Genomic DNA, 25,467 nt, shown 5'->3' with positions numbered 1-25,467 from the left:
CAGCTTCTGAGAATTTGCTAGTCTAAATCTCACATCTAAAGCATGGAGGGGCCTGGGAGAATCAGGTTCAGGCTTCAGGAGGATTAATTCAGTCTTAACCTTTTAGCTGTATGAGGAAAACACAGTGAATTCTACTTCATTAATAGGGAAACCTTTGGTTCAACATACAAAAGTGATCAGCTTTATAAATTTCCATATTAGGATTTTGATGTACAAAGTTGCTGGTATTTAAGCGATCAATTAGTGGAGCAGACCAATTTCACTGATTTTTACTGAATTTGGTGTTTTGAATACTGACTTAAAACTCTGTATCATTTTACCCTCTTCAGTAACATTAATGATTGACATTTTAAGTGACTGCGAGAATGCTCTTGCTAAACCGACTTCTGCACTATTAGGCATGACTGTCACTCTGTGCCCTAGAAGCGGCAGGCAAGTATGTTTGTGAAGTTTTGGTGTCTCTACACTGTTAATGCAATTTGAATTTTAATTCCCTTGGTATTCATAGTATCTAAGTGGTTCCTCTTATTAATACCAATTGAAGAGCTGTGAATCTGGGATGCTTGGTGTGTTATCTCATTTGTTGGGAAAAGGAGGTGCTTAGTAGAATCCATTTGGGGATTATATTCTGAAAGAAATGTACATTCATTCAGAAAATGGTGCAGTCTCAAAAGATTATTAATTTAACAATAACATGGATCCTGTATTTCAGGAGTCATCTCACTTTTATGTGGGCCCACTTGGAGAGCCTTGAGGTTTATGGTCATTGTCAAATGAGGTCGATCAATTGTAATAAAGCTGAGATTACCTCTTTAAAATAGTGAAATGGGGTGTAGATTCACAGATGTCATAGTGTTCTTATGAAAAACACTAAGCTGAAATATTGTGGATTGAAAGGTTGGAGTGGACCACCTTTGCGTATTCTTCGCTAGTTAGATCTCATTTAATGTGTCTCCTTATTATGTATTAGAGAAATGTAGTGGCTGCCGCTCACATAGTAAAATTTGGAATCTATTATTAGGTGGTATAAACTATGTTCTTGTTTTTGCCAAAAGATACTTAGTTTCCTTATGACAGAAGTGTTCCAAGACACACACATTGTTTCCTTTCATTTCTTCGATCCTGGCCTCCTTCCCTCCACTGCAGGCAAGACTGATGTGTGCCACCTCACAGCTCCTGTGTCTGAAGTTTTTTTGGAGTTGCTGTTGCATCTAGTTAATCGGTTTTTAAAAACCTTGAGATATTTCAGTGCTATTATTGATCAAGATGGAAATTCCATCTCAGTGTGATTTGACCCAGGGTATGAGACATTCTTGCCGAAAAACCTGTAGGGAACCTGGTTTAAGTGTACCTTCATGGGCTTAATTTGTCCTGGAATAGGTGCCAAGGCTCCAATTGCTGGCACCCCTGCCTTTGCTGGCTGGACTGGTGAGGGACTGGGGAGATGTTGGGAGCTGTATTTTCCTGGTCTCAGGCCTACAGGTGCTGGGGTTGAGCCCCCACACAAATTAATTCCTACCAGTAGGGAAGAGATTTACATGGGCCTGGCTCTGGCCCTGGCCTACAGGCTTGGGAAACAACCCTGCCCCAGGCATTTTGGTGGCCATTAACTACCTGTCATGTGGCTACCTCAGCCTCTGATTTACATTCCGGGATGGTATCAGTGTTTCATGCAGGGGTGAATAGGATTTGGGGCTCAGATATCGGCATTGAAATAATAATAGCTTTCAGTGCAGAAGACATTTGGAGGTCAATCGATCAGTAGTATTTGAGTCTTCACTGTGTGCAGAGCAAGTGCCTGGAGGGAGTTGTGGGAAAGAAGGAGTTGTCACGTAGATTGTGGAGAGATGGAAAGGGGTGTGGTCAGTAGGATGGAGGTCACTGGTGCTGACAAGGAGCAGGACTCCTGAATCATCATCATCATCATCACCATCAATAGAATTAATGGATTCTGGGAGGAGAAAAGTGCAACAGGAGGGAGATGGAACAAAATATCTGACTTTTTGCTGTCTTTCCGTATGAGCCACCATCAGCTGCCAGTGGAATCTCTGTTCTTCCTCACTCCACCCTAAACCTCTTCTCTGAGATCATGGCTTGGGCATCAGGAGAGCAGGATTCTAGTCCTAGCTCTGGCATTGGACTGCTGGGTGACCTTGTGCAAGTCACTTAATTTCTCTCTGCCCTCTGTACCTCCCCAGGATGTTGGTGAGGCCAGAATGTCATAACTCATATGCTTTGAAATAATAAAAGCATCAAATACAAGGTATCTTCTCCTCTCAGATCTCTCTCGATGTTTTCCTTTCCTTTTCCTCCAGGCTCCCCTCCCCTCTTAAGAAAAACTAAAGGCAAATATAAAGGAGAGGGGTAAATAGCAAAACAAAAGATCTGAGGTATTCTAGGCCTCAATTTATAAATTTTCTCCTTTCTGACTTAAGGAAAGCAGGGCAGACTGGCTTAAAAAAAATTGTGAACAGTTTATGCTAATATTTATTGACAATCTGCCGTGACCATCACTAGACTTTTCAAGACTCCTCTAAATTCCTCTGTAATTTTCAGCCTTTTGAGATTTTTTTTCTTAGTGTTGTTTGGAATTGTTTGGAAAATTAAGAGGGTAATGTCTGCTTAGTTTCTCTTCTATTACCAAGATAAGCATTGGCTAAATTTTAATGGTGTGGTTTAGACATGCTGGTAATTAACATAAGGGCTGCTTCTTACTATTGAATGGTCAGTTGGTTTAAAAATATCTGTCCTTGTTTTTTCTTCCCCTTGATCTACGGTTAAGTCCCTTGGGGATGTGGTCTCAAGGAACTTTGCCGAAATGCAGAACTGGGAAAGTGTGGGACATGGAAACCTCTCTAATTACTGGGCTCCTTTAAGCTGATTTCAGGGGATTGGATCCTGGAGGTCAGTTCTTGACCAGGCCAGTGACTCTGCCCAGCCCAGAGAACTCCCTCCACATCTGCCCTTGACCCTAGAGGGGGGTCTCAGAACTGAGCTGACCTCATCTGGATCCCCCATTGCAGAGATGGTCTAAATCCAGGATGGATGTCCTAAAATAGATTGCATCCATCTAATCTGAAACCATACTGGGACTGATTCCTCCTCCCGCCCCATAGTGAAAATCAGGATATTCTTCACTTCTGGCTATTTGCATATTGAAGTACCATCTTCTGCTCTCCTTTCCTCCACCATAGTGGGAGACAGCAAGAGTAGATCTTGGAGGCTAGAAAGAGTAGGGAAGATTCCAGAAAGGCACCTTGCCCATTTCAGAGCCTTGGGAGTGTCTACCTCAGAGCAGTGGATTGTTGTGATTTATGGATCGGTGCTATTTATTGAGCGCTAACTGTGTGAGATCACTATACTAAGTCCTTGGGGTAAAGTACAATACAACAGAGTTGGTAAATGTGACCCCTGCCTGCAAGGAGTTTACAGTCTACAATTTATATTATAATTCTTTTCAAGAATAGGCAAAATGAGACTTAAAATTATTTTCTCTCTTGCTTTAGATGATATGCCAATGGGAACTGCTGGGAGACGGGCTTCAAGCGAGTTCTTGGTGTGTGGAGGGTATGTTTGCTTTGATTTTACCAAGATATTCATATTTGAAACATAGGACAGGCTGAGAATTGTGGATTTGGGCGACATTCAAACTTCCAGGGCAGCCTTTTTATGTCAAAATGATATCAAGTTGGAATACCAGGTAAATATTTCAGTAAATTAAAACTTTAAAGGAATTGTCTTCCCCCCCCCATTAGGGTTATTTTTCTTTCACTTTTATGTGGTCCTTTGCCTGAATTTTAAAAAGTCTTTTAACTATATCTGGAAAAGAAACTTTACAAAAACTTCTTCAAACTCCTCTCAGTACTGTCACCTAACACGCAAATCTTTTTGAAATAGCTAGGGCTTGGTTCTGTGTTCCAACTGATGCTGAGTGTTGTGTGCCACTGACTAGGGAAAGTTACCAGCTGTCCTATTTTTCCATCGTTTGCTACTCTAACCTTAATTTAGTAGTGTCGGTAAAACTGCTGGTGATGACTGAGTAAAACTCTTCATGGAAAATTTTTGTTGCTGTGGTTTATTTTTGTTTGATTCCAGTTTTCACTAGCAACTGCTTTAGGGACCAAACCACGATAATCTACACATCCTCTAAACCCAGAGAGGAGCACCACAATGAGGAGAGGAGCACCACAATGAGCATCATGTCGAGATTCCCGAAGGGCACGTTCATGGCCATGGGCCTTTTTGGGTGGTGCATTTGTAGGCCGAGTGAAGGAATAAGGAAAACCACAGTGAAATGTTGGAGATGTGATGTAGGGGCTTATGAACCTGAACTTTTTTATGGTATTTAAGTGCTTTCTACGTGCAGGGCCCTGTTCCAAGTGCTGGGGAAAATAGAAGCTAATCAGATTAGACGCAGTCCATGTCCCACATGGGGCTCACAGACTTAATCCCCATTTTATAGATAAGGTAATAGACACAAGTTAAGTGATTCACCCAAGGTCACACAGCAGACAAGTGGTGGTGCTGGGATTAGAACCCTGGTCCTTCTGACTCCCAGGCCCCGTGCTGTTTCTACTAGGCCACGTTGTTTGTGCGTGGGTGGGGGGTGTTGTCGGGAGGGGGATGAGCTAAATAATGTCATGAATATTTCTTGGAGGTCCTGTATCGCTTCCATGTCCCCATCTCCCATGTTGTCAAGAAGGGCTCTGGGATTCCTCTTATAGCCTAAGAGCTCAACTGCCAGTTGGCAGTTTTTCTACCCCCAGGGCAGTCTCAGTTTTGGCATTCTATGGTAGATGTCTAGGTCCAACAGGGTTGAGATAGGTTGAGATAGGGTTGACCCAGAATGATGCCATATATGTGTTTAATTGAGCCCTCTTTCCCTGTACCCGTGCCACCCATATTCTGCCTTTCGTAACTTTTTCATTGGAATGGAAGTTTAAAAAAAAAAAAAGTTAAAAGTTTACTGCTGAATGTTCAACTCCAGAAACTTACTTCAAACCTCTACAAAGTCAGCGGAAGCCACGGCTCCTGACCTCAAGAAACTTAAGTTCTAAGCTGGCAAGATGGATGTATAGCAAAAGAATGCAGTTTAAATAAAATGATTATCTGCTGTAGGTGTTGAGAATGGTCACCACAAGCCAGACTACAGAGGAAACCAAAGTTTAAAGCGAGAGGATATTTTTCATCCTTTTTTGAATGCTTTCATGCTAAAATTGCCTATTTGTTTAGATACTTCATATGCCCTTGTAGTAGGCCCCAGATCAGGTTGTAAATGGGCTTTCTGTAAGCTGGTTCTATTAAAAAATTTGTATAGCAAAGGTCGCAAAGAACATTGAGCATCTTTGTTCCACAATCTCTGCTGGTGTGTAGAGTTGGTGGGGGATGAGTGCATTTTTACAAGTTGGCGCTTTCTTTGTATTTATCTGCCAGATTGCCAAATCAGTAGGTTGTAGCGTTAAAACAGTGAAGGGAAGGAGCAGTGAGTCATAAAACATTGACTCGGTTGCTGTGTCACGATGGAGAGGCACCCAGATACTGCCGTGTTTATTTAATACACTTGACTAATCATTAGTAGTAAAAGGCCAAAATTTTAACCCCCTTAAGACAGATCATTTTTCCACTGTTCTATTATTTTATCATCAAATGCTGGGAAGGAGAGAGAAACAAGTTCCCAGCATTGTACTCTTACCAGCAGTAGCATGCTTTGGAAACTTTGTTGAGTAGTTCTTTTAAAGACTGCTTTTGTTAGTATTGAATCAGCCCATCCGTGGTTTTGAATCAGTCCATCCGTGGTTTTCTGTCATGTGAAAGGCGCACTCACTCTTTCCCATTGTTGGGAAGGCAAGTTTGGACAGCCCCCTGGTGACCACGTAGAGCCTGGGGGCTGCTTGTCTGTGTTTCAGACAGTGAAGAACGGTTTGGGTGGAGGGCGGAGGCTGGGGTGGCCAAGGCATTTAACATTCCAGAAAGGCAAGCCCCCGTCTGGAGACTCTTCCCCCATTCTGGGATGACAGGGGTCGGAGTATGCCAAAGGGTTTCGACCAGAACCTGTAGTTGAAAGGAAGGCGAGTCAGGAGCCACTGTGGGTGGAAGTGTTTGGCTCTCTAGAAGCCCATGAACCTCATCAAGTTGCTTGGAGGAGGGTGGGATTCATTCCGTGGGTCGTAATTTGCCCACCACAGTTTCAGCATGACTTGGTGGTGAGTGATACTGTAGGAGCACCAGTGCCTCAGCTTTTTCCATGATAGAGAAAGCCCCTGTAAAATAGCACACAAATGATGGAAGTTCTTCTGTAATCTGAGAATATAGAGGAACACTGAGTGGTCTTCTGAATAATTTTCTTTTCATTTAGCCTTGGTAGCATATAATGGGTTAAAGATGATTTTTAGTTGGGAAGCGATCATTGCCATTTTGGGGTTGCTTAGCATGAGGTCAGTTGTTTCATTTGTAGTGCTTTTGTCAAGGGACTCATCCTAAAATTGTTCTGCAGTTGTGACTGTCTTAATCATCTGGCCTTTCAGGACATCCTTTGTAATCAAAACAACTTGAATTAAAAATCTAAAAATAGTTCATTCATTCCTTCATCTTGAGGGTTTTTTTCTGATTGTGATCAATTTGATGCCCTAGTTCTAAATTTGAAAAATGGATTATAAACAAAGGAGTGAACTTGGGAAATAAATACATGATCCTACCCAGTGCATCCAGAAACAACTAGATGATGTAGCTAGTGTTTCTGTGTGCGTGTGCATTGTGTTGCAGCTGTTTTTAAGTAGGAGGAAGAGATGTTGCAAAACATGTTTTCACTCTTTAAAAATTCACAGAGTTCCTTGGGAAATCTTAGTGCTTTAATAGCTTCAGTAAACATTCCAATCATCTCTCCTCTTGGACTTCCTGTTCCTTACGCAGTCGGTTTTTCCTAGAACTATTTTGTTTTGTAATGTAGTAAACAGAGAAATGTGATTGGAAGAACTGGAGTTCTGCTGACCTGAGTCTTTTCCCATTACTATACATGATTGATTTTTTTCCCCCCAGGTCATGTTACAGTTCTCCGCTTTCAGCTAGCATGTGGTTGTCAGAAAAGCTTCTTTAAGTAGCAAACATCTTTTGAGCTGGCTGTTTTATTCTTCAACCTGAGCTTGGGCAAACTGCAGTTCCTGCCACATAGGGCTGAAAATAAGAGCAGGTTTACAGTTCTTCCAGGGTTAGCTCTAATCTGACGATGGTTCAAATGAGAGAAAAGCTTTCTTACCAGCATCTCTCTCCTCTCTCAATGAACTTTGCTCTCAGGCAGTGCCAGCCGTCCCTTTCACCCCGCAGTGAAACGGCACCCATTCCAGTTCCCACTCAGTTACGGAATTACCAACGCATAGAGCAAAACCTCACCTCCACCGGTAGCCCCGGATCCAACCCACATGGCTCTCCAAGGTGAGTTTTTCCTCCTCATTCCGGCCGTGGGCTAGGGGGTGTGAAGGGCAGTAGATTCACCTTAATGAATCAGTCCATCAGTAGTATTTGAGTGCTTACTCTGTGCATAGCACTATACTAAGCACTTGGGAGAGTGAATACTCTTGAAGGGAGAAAATGGATAGGTCTGCCCTATGTAGGTTAAAACAGTTTCTGGAGTTGACGTGACTCCATCAGATCCAATTTAACTGGGCAGGATTCCCTAAGTCCTGAATGTTTCTTTTCTCATCCTTGAAGATGTATGAAGGAGCAGTGAGTATACCCCTGAACCCTCATAAATTTGGGTCAAACAGCATCACTAGGAGAATTGATTGAGACCCTTCTGTGTCAGAACACTAAACTAGGCTCTTGGATAGGCAGAGAAAGTCTGATGAGCTGTGATTCATGCCCTCAAGCTTATTGTCTAATCGGGCAGTAACACCAGATGGCATAGTGGAGAGAGCATGACCCTGGGAGTCAAAGTTTTGTGTTCTATTCCTGGCACTACCACTTGTCTGCTGTATGACCTTGAACAAGTCACTTCACTTTTCTGTGCCTCAGTTACCTCATCTGTAAAACGGATATTGAGACTGAGCCCCCAGGTGGATCCGGAAATGTGTTCAACCTGATTTGTTTGTATGCACTCAATAAGCACTTAACGAATACCACACATAATTATTTGTGGAGTCGTCATTTGGAAGAGTTTTACTCAGCTAGGTTTCTCATCTTGATATTGCCAGAAGTACCATGTCTGTGGGCTCTATTGACACCATCAGACCTTTTATGAAAAAAGGCTGATCTCCAGACTTTATTGTGCTTGGTACATGTGATGGGTGGAGTGGTGAAAATGGTCATTTTCCAACTTGAGCCATCGTGAGTGTGGCCGATGTTGAGGTGTTTCTATTGCATCTCTTCAGGTCTGCTGTGGTGCGGAGATCTAACACCAGCCCTATGGGTTTTCTCAAGATGGGCTCCTGTTCTCCAGTGCCCGCAGACACTGTACAGACCATCGGTCGCCGACTGTCCACTGGATCCTCCAGGCCATACTCCCCTTCCCCCTTAGGTAAGAAGGAATAAATGTACTCATCTGGCTGAGCGAGATGGAGGAGTTGTGAAGAAATCAAAGCACTGGATAAAAATCTAAGGGTGCAGCATCTCCCGAGCCATGGTTTCTGAGTTTGTGTATGTTGCCCATTATGAAGAAGCTTTTCGAAGAAGTTAAGTTTAGTAAAAACGTGCAGTTTGCCCTGTGGTTCCATTTTTGTACTTGCATTTTTCTACGTCAATCAGTAGGATTTATCGAGTACTTACTGTGTATTAAGTGTATTTACTGTACTAAGTGCTTGGGAATGTACAATATACTAGTTGGTAGATCGGACCGCTTCCCATAATGAGTTTTACCGCCTAAAGGGCCAGGCAGACATTTAAATAAATTACAGATAGGGGAAATAGAGAATAACAATATTTATATAAGTGCTGTGGGACTGGGACTCCTTGAACTTTTTCTCAGAGTGAAAACACACCTCCCCCTTTAAACTGTGAGCTCGTTATGGGCAGCGAATGAGTATGCTAATTCTTTTGTATTCTCTCAAGCATTTAGTATAGTGCTGTGCACATGGTAAGAGCTTAATATATACCACTGATGGAAAATAAAGATTTAAATTTTTCTTTTCTTTTTTTTTCCCCCTACTCCCTCTTAGTTGGCACCATTCCTGAGCAACTTGGCCATTGTTGCTGCGGGCAGCCCCAGGGCCACGAGTCCAGGAGTAGAAACTCTTCAGGTAGGAGACTGGCCAGGGAATTAAACTGATTTCATAACAGAGAGAAAGTGCTGGTTTTAAACTTTTTAGATCTGCCAAAATGCTGACTGGGTCTAAAGCATTGCATCTCTGTCTTCCTTTTCAGAATATTTTTTCACAAATAGTAAGTCATGTGGTTATTTAAGTATGTCATTGTGAATGTCTGTATTGCCTCTAGGATGTAAGTGGGGTATTCGGTGAACTTAGCCAAGCCTAGACTTTTGACACTGAAGTCGAGATGGAACGAAGCAAGGAATCTTAAACCCTTTGTGATTTTGTGAATTCCTGTGCAAGATCCTGCCTCTCAGTAGAAGCGTTACCACAAGCTTAAGACTAGAAAGGAAATCTTAGGATAACACTTATCAGATTTAGGAAAAGGAATATGACATCAATTTGGTTTTGCTTTTCCCTGTACATTCGAACCTTCTATTATAAATTTGAAGGTTAGAAAAACTGAGGTGTGATAGGTTTCCAAAATATTTTCTTTAAATGTCAAAGGAGATAACTTGTGTGGTGTTTTCAATCGCCATTCTCGATTGCTGTATAGTAGACGCTGTTCACTGGCCTTTCTGTTCCCTCAGGATCAAGTAGCTAGTGTTCCTGAGGCAGTTGATATGGCCATCACCTTAAACCTCTACTCCCTGAGAAGATAAACAGAATATGCTTGATCTTCATTGCTAGACTTCAAGTCCACCCCTCTTACCCAGCAGTTACCTTATTGAACATCCTCTTTTCAGGAAAAGATCAGTCAGTGGTATTTATTGAGCGCTTACTATGTGCAGAACACTGTATCAAGCACTTGGGAGAGTGTCATGCAGAACAATTGGTAGACACATTACCCCTCCACCCCCCCAGTGAGCTCACAGTCTAGAGAGGGAGATGGATATTAATATAAATAGATGATGGATATTAATATAAATAGATGATGGATATGTGCATACCTTCTGTGGAGCTGAGGGAGGGGTGAATAAAGGGAGCTAATCAGGGTGACACAGAAGGGAGTGGGAAAAGAGGATATTAGTGCTTAGTCAAGGAAAGCCTCTTGGAGGAAATGTGCCTTCAATAAGGTTTTGAAGGTGAGGAGAACAATTGTTTGTTGGATATGAGGAGGCAGGGCGCTCCAGGCCAGACCCAAGACATGGGAAAGGGGTCGGTGGTGAGATAGATGAGATCGAGGAACAGTAGTAAGTTGGCATTAGAGGAGCAAAGTATGTGGGCTAGATTGTGATAGGAGAACAGTGAGGAGAGGTAGGAGGGCCCAAGGTGATTGAGTAATTTAAAGCCGTTGGTAAGGAGGTTCTGTTTAATGTGAGGGTGGATGGGCAACCGCTAGAGATTAAGGAGTGGGGAAAAATGGACCGAATGTTTTTATAGAAAAATGATCCAGGCAACAGAATGAAGTATGGACTGGAATGGGGAGAGGCAGGGAGGTCAGCAAGGAGACTGACATAGTAATAACAGCAGGATAGGTTAAGTTCTTGGAATAATATGGCAGCAGTTTGGAGAGGAAAGGGTGAATTTTAGCAGTGTTGTGAAGGTTGAACCAACAGGATTTAGTGATTAAATATGTGGGTTGTGAGAGAGATGAGTCATGGATAACGCCAGGGTTATGTGTTTGCCAGACAGGAAGGATGGTGGTGCTGTCTACGGTGATGGGAAAATCATGGGGAGCACAGGATTTGGGTGGGAAAATAAGGAGTTCTGTTTTGGACATGTTAAGTTTGAGGTGATGGCGGGACATCCAAGGAGAGATCTCTTGAAGGCAGGAGGAAATGCAAGACAGCCTATAGGGAGAGAGATCAGATTGGGAGACGTAGATTTGGGAATCATCTTCATAGAAGTGTTATTTGAAGCCATGGGAGTGAGTTCTCCAAGGGAGTGGGTGTAGATGGAGAATAGAAAGAGTCCCAGAACTGAGCCCTGAGGGACTCCCACAGAGGATGGGAGACAGAGGAAGAGCCCGCAAAGGAGACCGAAAATGAGTGGTGACAGAGATAGGAGGAGAACCAGGAGAGGACAGTGTCAGTGAAGTCGAGGTTGGATAATGTTTCCAGGAGATGGGGGTGGTCTGTAGTGTCAAAGGCAATTGAGAGGTCAAGGAGAATTAAGATGAAGTAGAATCCACTGGATTTGTGACCTTTGACACGGTGGCTTTTGTGGAGTGAAGGAGATGGAAGACAGCTTGGAGGGGGTCTGGGAGAGAATTGGAAAAGAGGGATTTGAGACAGTGGATCTAGATAACTTACTCAAGAAGTCTGGAGAGGAATGATAGGAGGGAGATAAGGTAATAACTGGAGGGAGCCGTGGGGTCAAGGGAGGATTTTTTTTTTAGGATAGAGGAGATAAAAGCATGTTTGCTCTCCAAAGGTTTCTTCCCTGCTGATTTCAAACAGTGAAGATGGGAGTCGGAGGGAAGAAGAAAGGGGCCAAGTGCTTCAATAAGGTGCAAAGGGATGGAGTCGGATGCACAGGTAGAGGACATTGATTTTGAGAAAAGGCATCTCCTCTGGATAAACGAAGCGAATGAATTTGGCCTGGTATCTGGATTTCCACCAGCAGAGCTCTGTAGTCTGTTACAAGAGCAACTGAAGTGGACTGTGGAGTTGATCCAGGGCTGAGGGTTAGTGGTATGAGATTGACTAGGAGGAGCAAGTGAGTTGAGTTCAGTAGGGAGGGTGGTGTTGAGAGCGTCAATTTGGTCATCAAAGGAGGTAAGTTTGGGTATGGAGGCTAAATGGGATATAATGACTAAGCAGTTGGGGAAAACCCAACAGAGTTGGAAGACTCAAGCCTTGTTTAAAGGGGCTTGCAATCTACGGGGAAGCTCAATGTGCTCACTGTATTGTGGTCATTATTCTTAGAGTTGAGGGGCAGGAGTTTGGATAAATTTCTTCATTTCTCAAGGTGCACTAATAGCTTTCCTCTTTCTCCCTGCCATTTTTCTTCTTAGGATCACCAGTGCCACCATCTCAGTCACCACAGTCGCTCTTGCTAGGTGCCAGGCTGCTCACAGACATCTACCAGAACAAGCAGAAGCTCCGAAAACAGCATTCCGACCCTGTGTGCCCATCCTACGCAGGGTATGGATACAGCCACACGCCACAGCCCAGCCGGCCGGTCAGCCTCGGCACCTCCCCCACCAAGCACACGGGCTCATCCCCTAGAAGCTCAGACTGGCTCTTTAAAACCCCGTTACCCACAATCATTGGCTCTCCCACTAAGGTTCGTCTTTTAAACGCTACTCTGGGCCCGGGAATCAGGGCGGCACTCTTTCCCGGGAAGGGAGAACTGCCTCAACCATCTTGAATGTATTCCTCCAGGCTACAGCACCTTTCAAAATCCCTAAAACCCAAGGAACCTCCAACTTGCTGGCCTTGGTCACTCGGCAGGGACCCACAGACGCGCCCTTGCCCTCCAAAGGTGGGGCCGACCCAAGGGAGTTCTCGAATTTTCTCACAGTCCAAGGAAGCGAAAGACCTGCAGCAGAGCAACAGAGTAAGACCACCTTTGGCAGGTAAAATATATCACCTGAATAGTTTTTCCTTTTCCCCTTAAAGTATAAAAAACCTTGTGATAGCCGTAAAGTGGTATGTTTTTTGGGTGGTTTTTTGTTTGCTTTTTGAGGGGGGGGCTCCCCCAGGTAAAATTAAATGAGTGAAATATTGTACGGCAAGCAGCTGTGGAACACCTTCTGCTATGGAGACAGCCATTTCTGTCAACCACAGGTGCATCCTGTAGAGTGTAAATACTGAGCTAACTTCCTGAACTTCTCGAACATCCTATTTCTGTTCACTTTTTTGTTTTGACTTTCATGGCAGGAAATTTTAGCCTCCACCCTAGTTTTCTAGGTGTTTTTTTTTAAAGTCCTTACTCTACATAAAATTGATAATCATTTTATGACAACTTGAAATAGCCTGTTGATATTTTTCAGAGTATCCCTGCGGTGCTTAACTTTCTTTAGAAAGTAAAATCTGCTCTTTTTTTTCCAGTATTAACATATATTGTCCTTTATAGATCTGTAAGTACTGGAAGGCTGTCAGATCAACAAATGAAAACACCCCTGGGTGGACAGTTGTACCAAGGCAGCACAGAGAGTCTGAATGCCGAACGGCCAATGGATATAGGTAAGATGTGGCTGAGACCTGCCTGATCAGCGAAACCGTGATGTAGAATAGTGACTTGTCTAGTGCCTGTCCCCAGTACCTCAGGTGGAGCGGAAAGACCTCTGAGAGGCAAGTAAGCATTTGGAAGCAGCCTGAATGGCCATCCTCTCATAGGGAATCCTCTTCAGCCATTTATATGAGGAAAAGAAAAGATGTAAATGTTAAGCGATTTAAGAGGCTGGCACTTCAGAATCGTGTGCTCACTAGACTGCCAAAAGTAATTAGTAATTGCTTTCTTTCTATCTCTCATACTTCATCAAAACAAAAATGTTCTTCCTATGTGACTCTCCCTTTTTTTTTTTAAAGCTCAATGACAAAATTTCCAGCTCTCCCCACCTCTTGGTCTCCTTTGGACAGTGTCATTTTCACATGGCTGCAGCATACTCTACTTAAGTATCCCTAGGGTTACTGCTCAGTGAAAGTCAAATGCTTTGTCATTATCTGAATTATGCGCATTGCACTGGCCTTCTACAGATTAGCTCCATTTCAGGATGCTGTTTAGTGCCTGGGACACATCAGGCCAGTATATCAAAAAGAGATCCTTCATCTGTAGCATTTCCATATTCAAAGAGTGGGTGGTTTCTGTCCTCTTTAAAAATGAATACTAATCTTGATACTCCCCCAATTTGAAAGACATTCAGGTGCATGGGGGTTACGTGGAACAAACCTGAACAAAACAACAACTAAACCTTAGAGGTCATTTCTGTGGGTTTTAGGATCTCTATCCTTTGTGGGCCTGCACTGAATTTGTTCCATTCAGAACTGGGGACTGTTGATCTCACTGCTAATGTGCCCTCCATCTCCTGCTGTACCCCAGGATCCACCCTGTGTTCCATCTACTCTTGCCACCTCAGAATTCCCACCTAAATCCCAGAATTAGGGTGGATGCAGTCCCTGTCCTATATGGGGCTCACAGTCTAAGTAGGAGGGAGGACTGAGACACAGAGAAGTTAAGTGACTTGGCCAAGGAAGCGATTGGCAGAGCCATTCACCTGTACCCCCTCTGTGCCTTTTTTAAATTGCAACTAAGGTCCACCTCCTCCAGAAAGCTTTCCATGGTTAACCTGACCTATTTTCTCCCTATTCCTCCAACTCATTCTTGAATTATTGAACCCATGTAAATTTTCATGTTAGTAATGTCTGACCCTCTATCTTGTCTTTCCTATAAAATTTTAAGTGCCTTGAGGGCAGTGATTGCATCTCTTCTCAAACATGTCTCATGTGCTTGTCCAGTGCTGTATGCCTTAAGGACACTCAAAAACCTGTGAACCTCTTTTTCTTTCAGCGCCTGCAGGACCCTGTGGAGTAATTTTAGCCCAACCTGCTGCAACAGGAGCGAGTTCTAGGGCTGTAATGTTTACTGTAGGATCCCCTCCAAGTAGCGCTACACCTCCCACCTGTACTCATATGGTCCTTCGAACCAGAACAACTTCAGGTGAGGGATATTGATTTTGCAAGACTCTTCAGTTCAAAGAGCAACTGGCGTCTGCTACCTAGAACTGCCTTTCCATCTTATTGGTGTACGATAGGGTGAATATAATCTGGACTCTGGCAAAAGTAGATGTTTATGCAAATCTTAATATTTAAAAAACAATTAGATCTGTTCTTTGTTGAAGGCCTTTGGTAAAGAATAAACCCTGTAAGGAATTTTTTACGGTGGCATTTTTCCTCATGCTGAGGTTTGTACCTACACCTCTTGGATACTTTCCTCCATTTGAGACTGCTCCAAATGGTGTTCTTTCCCCCTTGGATGCCACTGATGAGGGTGATCAATACTGAGTGGGTTTTTTGGGTTTGTTTTTGTTTTTTTTTGGAGAACTGACTTTCAGACATCCTGACAGCTCAAAAGGGGCAGGGAGCACACATTCTCCAGGGGGTTAGAGGTATGGCGGCTCTTCACATGGGAGTCCCTGGTCAGACTTGAGACCAACTCCATGCCTAGGGACCTTAAAGGCACCAGCCAGCATGGAGCTTTCACCCCCAGGATTCTTCTGGCAGCTACCTCGGAGTGGCAGCCACCTGGGTGTGCAAACATCAGAATATTGCTACAGGCTGTAGGGATACAGCTCATTTTTAAGACAGGCCGCAATTTGACAGCCTGCAACGAAAGGCTGGCACCCCCTGCCCATTATTTCTGGTAGTCTTTTAAAGACAATCTGATTTCCCAAATAATGTTGCTTTTTCACTCTCCTTCCTGAAGCCAATGAGACCTCCGTTGCATTTTAAATTTCTCCTTTGTCATTTGCTCTTCTCCGCGTATGTCTTTGTTAGGATATTCTCTGCCATAATGCTAAATAAGTCGACTTATAGAGGCTGGCCCAGAAGACTGAAACATACCCTTTGTCTTTGTCTAGTTGGATCCAACAGTTCTGGAGGGTCTCTGTGCTCAACTAGTGGCCGGGTGTTTATGGGGTCCCCTCCTGGTCTTTACATGGGATCGTCTCCACCTGGGGCAGAAGCTGCTCCAAGCTTGAAATACACACCTTATGGTAATTCACCTCCCAGCCTAGAGGGGTTCATCACTTTTGAAGCTCCTGAGCTGCCCGAAGAAACCTTAATGGAGGTAGAGACATTTCAATTTACATATATTAGGTGTATAACGTGAGATGTTGTACCTTGGTTTAATATTTGGGGGTTGTTTCATCTTTGCTTTCTAATGTTTCCAGGTAGGTACTCAATGATGAATCTGTTTAATCTCTGTCTTTCTCATTTGGAAAATGTGGCATTTCTTTCTTTTCTCTAATCCTTCTCTGGCTGTTTCCCTTAACAAAGACTAGTTAATGGCAAATGCCATATGTCCTTGGGTGCCTTTTTTTGGTTTTTGGGAGGTGGATAATTAAGATTATTTGCTGCATGGTCCCTGAAGATATACTTAGATTTTGATCACTTGCTTTCCTTGGACATGGAGAATAACAGTATAACTATTACACTCAGGACCAGTTGCAATCTTTTTAGTTGTCAGAAACACTAAAGAATAGAAGTAATCACTATGTAGGTCTGCCAAACCATTTTGGGTTACTTGACTGAAGGGTGATTGTCAAGTACAAATATATGCATACCATTTGCATAACTTTCTCACCAGATGATAACTTTGTAAAGGAACTCAGATTATTGGCAGGAAACCGAAAGTGCTGGAAGAAAACGTTAAAACTCTTTCTTTCTACTTCATAAGACAAGGGGCCATAAGAGAAGTAGTCTAGTCTAGGGGAAAGTGCACGGGTCTGGGAACCTGGGTTCCAATCCTGGCCCTGCCACCTATCTGCTGGGGGACCCTTGGCAAATCTTGTAACTTCTCTGTGCCTGTTACCTAATCTGTAAAATGGAAATTAAAATATGTATTATCCATCCTTCTTGGACTCTGATCTCTGTAAGGGACAGGCCACGTGTCTGTGTCTGCAGTGTTGTCAGTTCTTGCTTATACAGATCAACATTTGTTCACACTTTCATCTGCATCGCCTTGCTGATTCTTTGCCCAAATGAGTTTTGATCAGGACCCAGCCACATGATATGAACCTTTAGAGGTTTTATCATGGTATTTTGGGCTGCCAAGAAATTGATGACTGGAACATAAGCAGTGGTATCTGATCGGTTTGCTGTTCTTGAGATCTGTTCTTAAGACCCTCTGTGAACAATGTTGCTGAAATGGAAAGTACGAAAAGTTTGAATCTTGATAGAACTAAAATGAACCCTTTCCAAGCTGAAATGTGCCTGGTCTGCCATTACTCCAAGCTTGGTCTGCCATTACTCATTCGGATTCATTTAAGGATTTTATTAACTGATGAGAAACACAGCAACTCAGTTCCTTCAATCCTTTGTATAATAGATGCTGAGGTCTGTTTAAACTCATGTTTAATCTTAAACAGGATCCATAATCCTACTCTCAAAGGCAGCTTTTTTTTTTGGTCATAAACCTAAGGTCACACTGGCTAATAAGGTGCCATTTAGATCTGCTAGAATGCTTTGCTCCCCTTCCTTCCCCATGATGAACAAAATTCTCATCCCCACAGAGAGAACACACTGACACGCTGCGACACCTCAATATGATGCTGACATTCACCGAGTGCGTATTGGACCTGACAGCGATCCGGGGAGGAAATCCAGAGCTGTGCACTTCCGCGGTGTCTCTCTACCAGATTCAGGAGAGTGTAGTTGTGGATCAGATAAGCCAGCTCAGCAAAGACTGGGGGTAGGTTTTCTGCATGGATTTTTCCAGGAAAGCATTTCTTCCAAATAAGTACCCAGGACCTGCTCGTGATCTTTGACTCAGGAAGCAGCCACTTTCAGCCATCCTTACAAGTTCAAATTAGCAGATTGAGCACAGAGGGGTGGTGCGAGACCCCTGGAGCAAGGGGGTTGGATCTCCTTTAAGCCAGTCCAGTCCCTCCGGAATTACTCCTGACTCCCAAGGCGGGAAGAAGCAGCTACTGACTGACTTCCTGCTGCTGGTCTCCTCTGCCCCGTTGCCCTTTCCCGTGCCCTCGGAACCCCACTTTTTGTTCTGGGCAGACCAGTTAAAAGGGGGATGAGGAGCCATTTTCCTTTTCCTGGATTGCTATGGGAGTGACAGCTGGTTGCTTTCAAAGTCTAGGACCTGGCAGTAAATAAAGGCAGAATTTTTGCAGCATAGAAAAAAGCAGTCCAAACAATAATAATAATGATGGCATTTAAGTCCTTATTATGTGCCAAGCGCTGTTCTAAGCATAGGGGTAGATACACGGTTATCATGTTGTCCCAAGTGGAGCTCACAGCCTTAATCCCAGTTTTACAGATGAGGTAACTGAGGCACAGAGGGGTTAAGTGACTTACCCAAAGCAATTTGAATAGTAATAATAATGATGATGGTATTTGTTAAGCGCTTACTGTCTGCCAAGCACTGTTCTAATCACTGGAGTAGATACAAGTTTATCAGGTTGTCCCAAATGGGGCTCACTGTCTTAATCCCAATTTTCCAGATGAGGTAACTAGGCACAGAGAAGTTAAGTGACTTGCCCTAAGTCACACAGCTGACAAATGGCAGAGTCAGGATTAGAACCCACGACCTCCGACTCCCAAACCCATGTTCTTTCCACTAAGTCATGCTGCAGGAAATGCTAGTGTAGGAAGAGTAGAAGTGGTGTCAGAAAGGTCAGCCCTGGTCAACAGACCATCCAGCCCAATGTCCCATCTCCACCAGGGGCTCCAAAATGCATGGAGAGGGTGGAATGGAGATTCTAACTTAATACTTAGGGCAGTTCCCAGCACCCCACAAAAGCCAGCCTTACAAAACTGACCCAGAGCAGCAGGGATAGAAACCCACCTTTGGGGAGGGTTGTGAGTGTTCGCCCCCGCCTTTTAGTTGTTTCCCTCCTCTTCCTGCCTCCGAAAATATCTTCTCACTCACTAAAGCAAAACATTTTCTTTATAGCTTCAGCATTCCTGATTGTTGGCCTTGCTGATTTTGTTTTTCCTTCTGCAAATGTCAACCCTGCCTTTGAGCTGCCCATCCCTTTCCCATTATTCATTTGACACACAATGGTATGGAATTCGTTTGGCAATAGAGTGACCATTTAGCCAGTGGAAGTTATCTAGTTTTGTCCCTTATTGTAGAATATGCTTTTGGCAGCATTTTCTAAGCCAAGGTCAGTCGAACAGAGGCTTGATGGATTATGATGGTGGTGCCTGGACCACCATTCTGAGGCAAAGTGGACCTCATCGCAGGTCAGTTAACCAGAGTAAGTCCAGCAAGTGTTGCCACTGGCCTTTTAGTACACCCTTCTTCCCAACAGGGCAGCTAATTCACCCAGGTAAATTCAGCCTTGCTTTGCTCAGCACTTGGCCAAAAGATGGCCACCCTAGCTGCCTCTCCCTCTCCCCTCAGTGCAGCCACATGAAGTGGGGTTTACTTTCCTAAGCGCTCAGTACAGAGCTTAGCCCAGAGTAAGCACTCAAATAATATTATTGATGGATTGTTCACAGTTGATTCTGGGGCTCAGGGTGCACACTGTACCCAACTGGTCGCTGAAGAGAGAGATTCCTTATTCTTCTTCCCCTCAGACAGTATGAACCAATTTTACCAGGGCAGGGGCGTGCTGAGGAGTCTGACCAGTCATAGTGCCCGTCCCCCTCAGGAGTCAGGCCTGCTTTTCATTACCATTCCTATGGAGGGTCTGGTTTAGTGACAAGTCTATTGCAGTTTTGGTAATCAGTGCTGTTTATCCAGCACTTTCTGTGTGTAGAGCACTGTACTGAGTACTTGAGAGAGTACAGAGTTGGTTGCTACGTTCTCTGAATAATGGTCTGAGTTGACGTCGTCTGGCACAAGTTCGTCTGATTTTGGGGGTGTCTTTTTTCTCCCTCCAGGCAAGTAGAGCAGCTGGTGCTGTACATGAAAGCGGCCCAGCTGCTGGCTTCATCTCTACATCTTGCTAAAGCCCAGATCAAGTCAGGGAAATTAAACCCATCCACTGCTGTGAAACAAGGTAAGGTGGCTCCCCGGTACCAGACCCCTTCCAGTCGTACATTCTCTTACTCCGAGACAAACCCCAGCTGTTTGTAAAGATACCAGGACAGATTCTCAGTGTCTTAATCTCAGTGGTATTTGAGGCAAGGGGTTTGCTCTAGGGATTTGAGTCTGACACACAGGATTAGAGAAGTTCTTTGGAAGTCCTCAATCCTGGCCGGTAAGGGGGAGCAGAGATGCTGCCTGTTAGGCACCCAAATCAGTCGAGGGTGCCTCTTCCACCTGAGCAGAAAGTTACCTGGGCCATAGCAATTTCTTGAATTGGGAAATTGAAACCCCTCCATCTTGAATTTTGCCCCCAGTTGTCAAAAACTTGAACGAGCGATATAAATTCTGCATCGCCATGTGCAAGAAGCTGACGGAAAAGCTGAATCATTTCTTCTCCGACAAACAAAGATTCATCGATGAGATTAACAGTGTGACGGCAGAGAAGCTCATCTACAACTGTGCTGTGGAGATGGTAATCCCAATTCCATTTTTAGAAAGTTCAAGATTGGGCTCCGGGGCCAAGGGTGATCAGTTTCTAGGCCTCTCAGTTTAGGTCTCCTGTGTAGAATCATCTAAATTTTCCTTTTTGCTAAGGAATTAGAGGACTCTTCCCTGTTCTGATGAAAAAAAAAAAATTTCCAAATTTAGCATCGCTAATTTGAAAGGGATTCATCTGCAGAGCAGATTGTAGTCAAGACCGGATTATTTTTCTGTAACCTGATTTGTGCTGCTCTTGCTCTAGGTTCCCCCTTGGCTGACGCTGGGGTCTGAGATTGACTGAGTTGTTCTTGGTATTTTCTTCCCTTTCACTAGTTTGAGGGTGAAAAGAACATTAAGAAATGCACTGCTGAGGTAGCCTGAACTTTGTGTCCTCGAGGCTCACTTGTTAGTTCACTGGAGCATACAAACAAAACAACCACTTCCCTTAGTACTGGTTTCATTTTGAAAAATATTTTGTTTTGGGGTGTTGGTTTGTTCCCCCAAAAGATCCAGTTCTGAGGAATTTCCTTGGCCATTTTCTGGCAGATATTCTCCTTCCAGACAGTCCCATTTCCAGATGATTTCAAATTGAAACACTGACTGCAAGCAATTGGCCAGTCAATCCTGATCTCCCTGTTGGGAGCAGTGACGAATACCCCTTGAACACAATCCCTAGGCAGGTTATCGACGAATTGTTCCATGTTCAGCTAGTTACATGGATCAGGTACCAGACAGATTTCTTCTGTATTTCATAATGTCACTTTGCCCCCAGGCCAAGACAACTCCCAGTGTAAAGAAAAGACAATTTCTATAAAGTCAGTTGCATCGGGATTAAAATAATTCTATTCCTACACTGACCTCTGTTTAGACCCCTGTGTGCCTGTATTTATCACCCACATTGGAGGCAGGAGAGAGAAGGGCCTCTTGAGGATTTTTGCCACATAATTTTGCTTTCCTGTGACTTTATCTTTTATCCAAATTGGCAGGAGACTGAATTAAGGCTGCCAAAAAATGCCAAGTGGGTAGTCAGAGTGCTTAGGTGGCAGTTAGAAGAGAAAATGAATCAGGGAAGGCCTCTTGGAGGAAGTGAGTTTTCATAAGGGTTTGAAGTCTGAGGTGGGAGAGGAGATCAAGGCACCGTGAGCTTATCTCGGGGGAAACTAAGTGTGCAAATTGAGGTGTAATGGGAAAAGAGTGGATGAGAGAGAGAGTTGGTGAATGTCTTAAAGCCAGTTCTCAGAGCTTAGAGTCTGACAGAAATGATTTACCAATAGTGACAAGAAGTCATACAGGAGCACAACAGGATGTAGTATAAATATATTATTAGATGAAATAAAATAAGTAATTGAATGTACAAATCAAACCATGCAACTGTAGGTTTGGGAAGATGAGCAAGCTACCTCAATTTAGCCACCAACTGACTTTTCAATAAGAAATTTCAATCCGGAGTCTGGTTTTCACTAATCTCAAGTCAGGAGTGTGTTTTCAAACTGAACCAGAACATGCCAATTCTCCAGTATCTGTTTACTGAACAGAAGAGGTAATTGAATCAGGGAGGGAAAAGTCGGACCACCAAGCTAAATTCGGGCAGCTGCCTTTGGGACTAGCCAAACCCATTTTTATTAGCTCTTCCAAGCTTCCACCTCTCTGAACCCCCTTGGTCTGTCTGAGCGTGGGTATTCAGCTCTCTACTGTATTTTCAAGTACCGTTTCCCCAGAATGATTATCTCGCAGCTAGAGGGTGACCCATTTGGCGAGTCTTTTAAAGCCACAGTATTCAGTCGCTTTCTGTCGGCTTGGAAAATTGCAGACACTTGGGATTTTGTTCCAACTCTAGGTTCAGTCAGCAGCCCTGGATGAGATGTTTCAGCAGACAGAAGACATCGTGTACCGATACCACAAGGCAGCCCTCCTTTTGGAAGGCCTGGCTAAGATCCTCCAAGACCCTGGGGATATTGAAAATGTACACAAATGTAAGTTCCCCTTAACGCGAGCACTCCAATGAGGGCTGATCCTCTTTCGGTTCTCTGGTACTGAGATTGTAACACCAGGGGAACCAAATCGTTTAATTGGAGTCCTTTCAAACCTCTGGACCCTTAGAGCTTATTACCCAAAGCAGCAGGTACCCTGCTTGGCATTTAATTCGTTCAGTTCCAGGAATGATGGAAGAGCTTGGGTTCCTGATTGTGTGGGTGTTTGGAGACAGGAACTATTCAAACAAACTTGCTCTTGTTCTTGGAGCTATTAATGATATTCATGGTATTTGTTAAGCATTTACTATGTTCCAAGCACTGTACTAAGCACTGGGTGGATACCAGTAAATTGGGATGGACATAGTCCCTGTGCCACATGGGGCTCACAGTCTCGTTCCCCATATTACATGTGAGGTAACTGAGGCACAGAGAAGCTAAGTGAGCTGCCCAAGGTCACATAAACAAGTGGCGAAGCCAGGATTAGAACCCATGACCTTCTGACTCCCAGGCCTGTGCTCTATTCACTACACCTTGTTGCTTCTTTATTAAATTTTAATTAGAAATTATTAAATAGCGGAAACCAGGTCATCTGTTCGTCTGTGGTGCATTGGATGTCCTGAGTTACTCGTGGTGGTTGTGTGGTGGTGGGCGGCCCTTAACTGCTTTGAGACCATTAGTAAAGAAAATGGAAACTGCTCGTGATGGTGGTGGTGGTTAAGCTCTTACTTTGTATCAACCACTGTTCTAAGCACTGGGATGGATTCAAGCAAATCGGGTTGGCACAATCCCAGTCCCACATGGAGCTCACAACCTCAATCCCCATTTTACGGATGAGGGAACTGAGGCACAGAGAAGTTAAGTAATTTGCTCAAGGACAAACAGAGAAGCGATGGAGGCGGGATGAGAACCCAGGTCCTTCTGACTCCCAGGCCCATCTGCTTTATCCAGTAGGCTACACTGCATGTCTTGATTTCTTGTGGGTGCAGCATTTAGGCAGAGAGCTTTAAATGTAGCAAATTTCTCCCCGGTCCTGCTGCAACCTGCAGGTTTCAAGAGGGAGTGAAGATGTGACTCCATTCTGGCCACCTGTCAGTGAGGGGGCAGAGATTTGGGGGGCTGGCTTTTCTTCTTTGAATGAGTCAATATCGCGTTTCAGTGTTCAACATTTTTATGTCATTTGATCATTAACTATAGCTTCTTTTGTTTGCAGATAAATCTAGTATTGAAAGGCGATTGTCTGCACTCTGCTATAGCACAGTGACCGTTTATGAACAATAACCATATTAATGGACCAGGTGGTGACATTGTACAGGGACCACTGTTCAGTGATATGGCACTTTTGGGCTATAGCTCAGATGTTGTTGGCTTCTCCCCATGAGCAACGGTTTTCAAGTGGGTGACTACCAAAGAAGCAAGCAGTGAAGTCAAAGAGGAAAAATTCCAAATCCCCCAACAACACATGTAGGAAATCTGCCTTATTGAGAAGCCACTCCTCCCCTTTCCACACAGGAACAGAATTGAAAGGAATCCACCTTTGTTTCTGTTTGAACTTCATTAATGTGCTTCCCGTTGACTAGAACAATCGTAAAATTCTTCTTCTAGAGGGAAATTAAGACTGGGACTTGGGTCCTGGTTCCCGAGGTTCCCCGGTGGGGTATGCAGTCCCAACTGGAGGAGAGCAGAGATGCTTCCAGCGTTGCCAGGATCAAATTACCTGAAAATCCCTGACGGATAGAAGTGGAAAAACTCCAGGCTCTTCCTGTTCATTGTTTGGACCGAAAGCTGTCTGGATCTGAACATGCATCTCGCCAAAGGCAGCTTAGCGACCTGTCGGGGAAGAAAGGGGAAAAGACGACTATTAAAGAGGAGGAGGAGAGGCAGCTCTTGGAAGAAATTGGGCTCCACGTGTTTGAAATCCCCAGTTTGAGAGGATGTGGATACAATTCGATCTTCTTCCGAAACGTTTCGTATTGCACTAATTTGCTAAAAGCAACTGTATATTGGATTTTACAGAACTCTTTGTTTCAAACCAGATAAGGCACAACAGACTTCTATAAAAGGTTTCATTTCATTGTATATAAATCCTTTTCAAAATTTCAAATGTAGCTTCTAGAAGACTTTTAAACCAAATGTAAAAACCTGTATTCATGTGATCCTTCCCCTCTCCTACCCTGACCTTTTATTTTAAAACTTATTTGTCTAACACGTACTTGAGTAACTACCGCTACAGATCTTCCCTATACTGAAAGTATTTTCAGTGGCCGGTTGTTTGCTTTTCCTTTCAGGTTTGGTTGCAACTCTTGTTGTGCATGCAGGATATGCTTTAATGCCTGTGATCTCTCTGTGGTATTCTTTAAAGCTCTCTGAATACAGCTCCTTGAGCAGTATTAGAATAAATACTGTAGTCTGGAAGGATCTCTCAAAACCTCTGAGGGCAAAGCAACGGTTGGGAATCTAGATGCTTGTTTAGTGATGTGGAGTGTCTAAGGTTAGTTTAAAAAAAAAATCAGGTTTGTTGGTGTTGAAGTGGGACGTTTTCCCACAACTAGACGGGCACCTGTCATTTCAAGCAAAGTCCCTTCGGTTCACCAAATAGCAAGTCGTGGAGAGGATAGACTGACATCATACAACTCCTCTGGAAATGGTTCCAATATTTAATTTTGTTTTTCTTAACTGCTTGAATACTTGAATAAACCATTCTCCGGAGCAAAATCATTTTAATCCTTTTAGATAACGTGGTCTGAACTATTTGACAAAGTTGTACAGCAGTCCTCTGGCCTTGATATCGTTTAAGCGTACTGATAAAACCATGGGTTTTCCTTTATTTTGACAAAGTAATGTAATTTTTACCTTATTTATCTGTATGAGATTCCAACAGTTAATTTGAAAGTTTATTTATATAATGTTTGTATTTCTAGGTCTTTAATACAGTGTTTCTACCTCTCATTTGTAACTGCATGCATTATTCTTGAAACTAGGTAATAACTCACTGAACTGTCGCGTCATTGCCTTTTTATTATGGCCTGTATAAATGTATAGGACGGTAAAATAAAACTGACAAGAAAGTGCTTCTAGGGTAGGGTACTGCCGTGTATTTTAAGCATGTGGACATGGGGCAG

At 43.6% G+C, this 25,467-nt stretch overlaps 1 protein-coding gene across 1 annotated transcript in view; it reads left to right on the top strand.

Annotated features, from left to right (window-relative positions):
* The window catches only part of ULK2 (unc-51 like autophagy activating kinase 2), a 57,321-nt gene extending 31,905 nt beyond the window's left edge, over window positions 1–25,416 (top strand). The window contains exons 14-27 of the mRNA XM_029082218.2: window positions 3,507–3,567; window positions 7,291–7,428; window positions 8,364–8,509; window positions 9,147–9,227; window positions 12,196–12,467; window positions 12,566–12,759; window positions 13,260–13,369; window positions 14,694–14,843; window positions 15,763–15,971; window positions 17,416–17,594; window positions 19,748–19,866; window positions 20,210–20,367; window positions 22,213–22,348; window positions 23,559–25,416. Of these exons, the coding sequence (XP_028938051.1) occupies window positions 3,507–3,567; window positions 7,291–7,428; window positions 8,364–8,509; window positions 9,147–9,227; window positions 12,196–12,467; window positions 12,566–12,759; window positions 13,260–13,369; window positions 14,694–14,843; window positions 15,763–15,971; window positions 17,416–17,594; window positions 19,748–19,866; window positions 20,210–20,367; window positions 22,213–22,348; window positions 23,559–23,626 (2,021 nt within the window). The 3' untranslated portion in view covers window positions 23,627–25,416. The remainder of the gene's footprint in view (window positions 1–3,506; window positions 3,568–7,290; window positions 7,429–8,363; window positions 8,510–9,146; window positions 9,228–12,195; window positions 12,468–12,565; window positions 12,760–13,259; window positions 13,370–14,693; window positions 14,844–15,762; window positions 15,972–17,415; window positions 17,595–19,747; window positions 19,867–20,209; window positions 20,368–22,212; window positions 22,349–23,558) is intronic.
* The last annotated feature ends 51 nt before the right edge of the window (window positions 25,417–25,467 follow it).

This window comes from Ornithorhynchus anatinus, chromosome 17 (assembly GCF_004115215.2).
Source record: "Ornithorhynchus anatinus isolate Pmale09 chromosome 17, mOrnAna1.pri.v4, whole genome shotgun sequence".
NCBI classification, from domain to species: domain Eukaryota; kingdom Metazoa; phylum Chordata; class Mammalia; order Monotremata; family Ornithorhynchidae; genus Ornithorhynchus; species Ornithorhynchus anatinus.
Note: the sequence above shows the minus strand (reverse complement) of the source record. Positions and strands in the feature narration are given on the sequence as shown.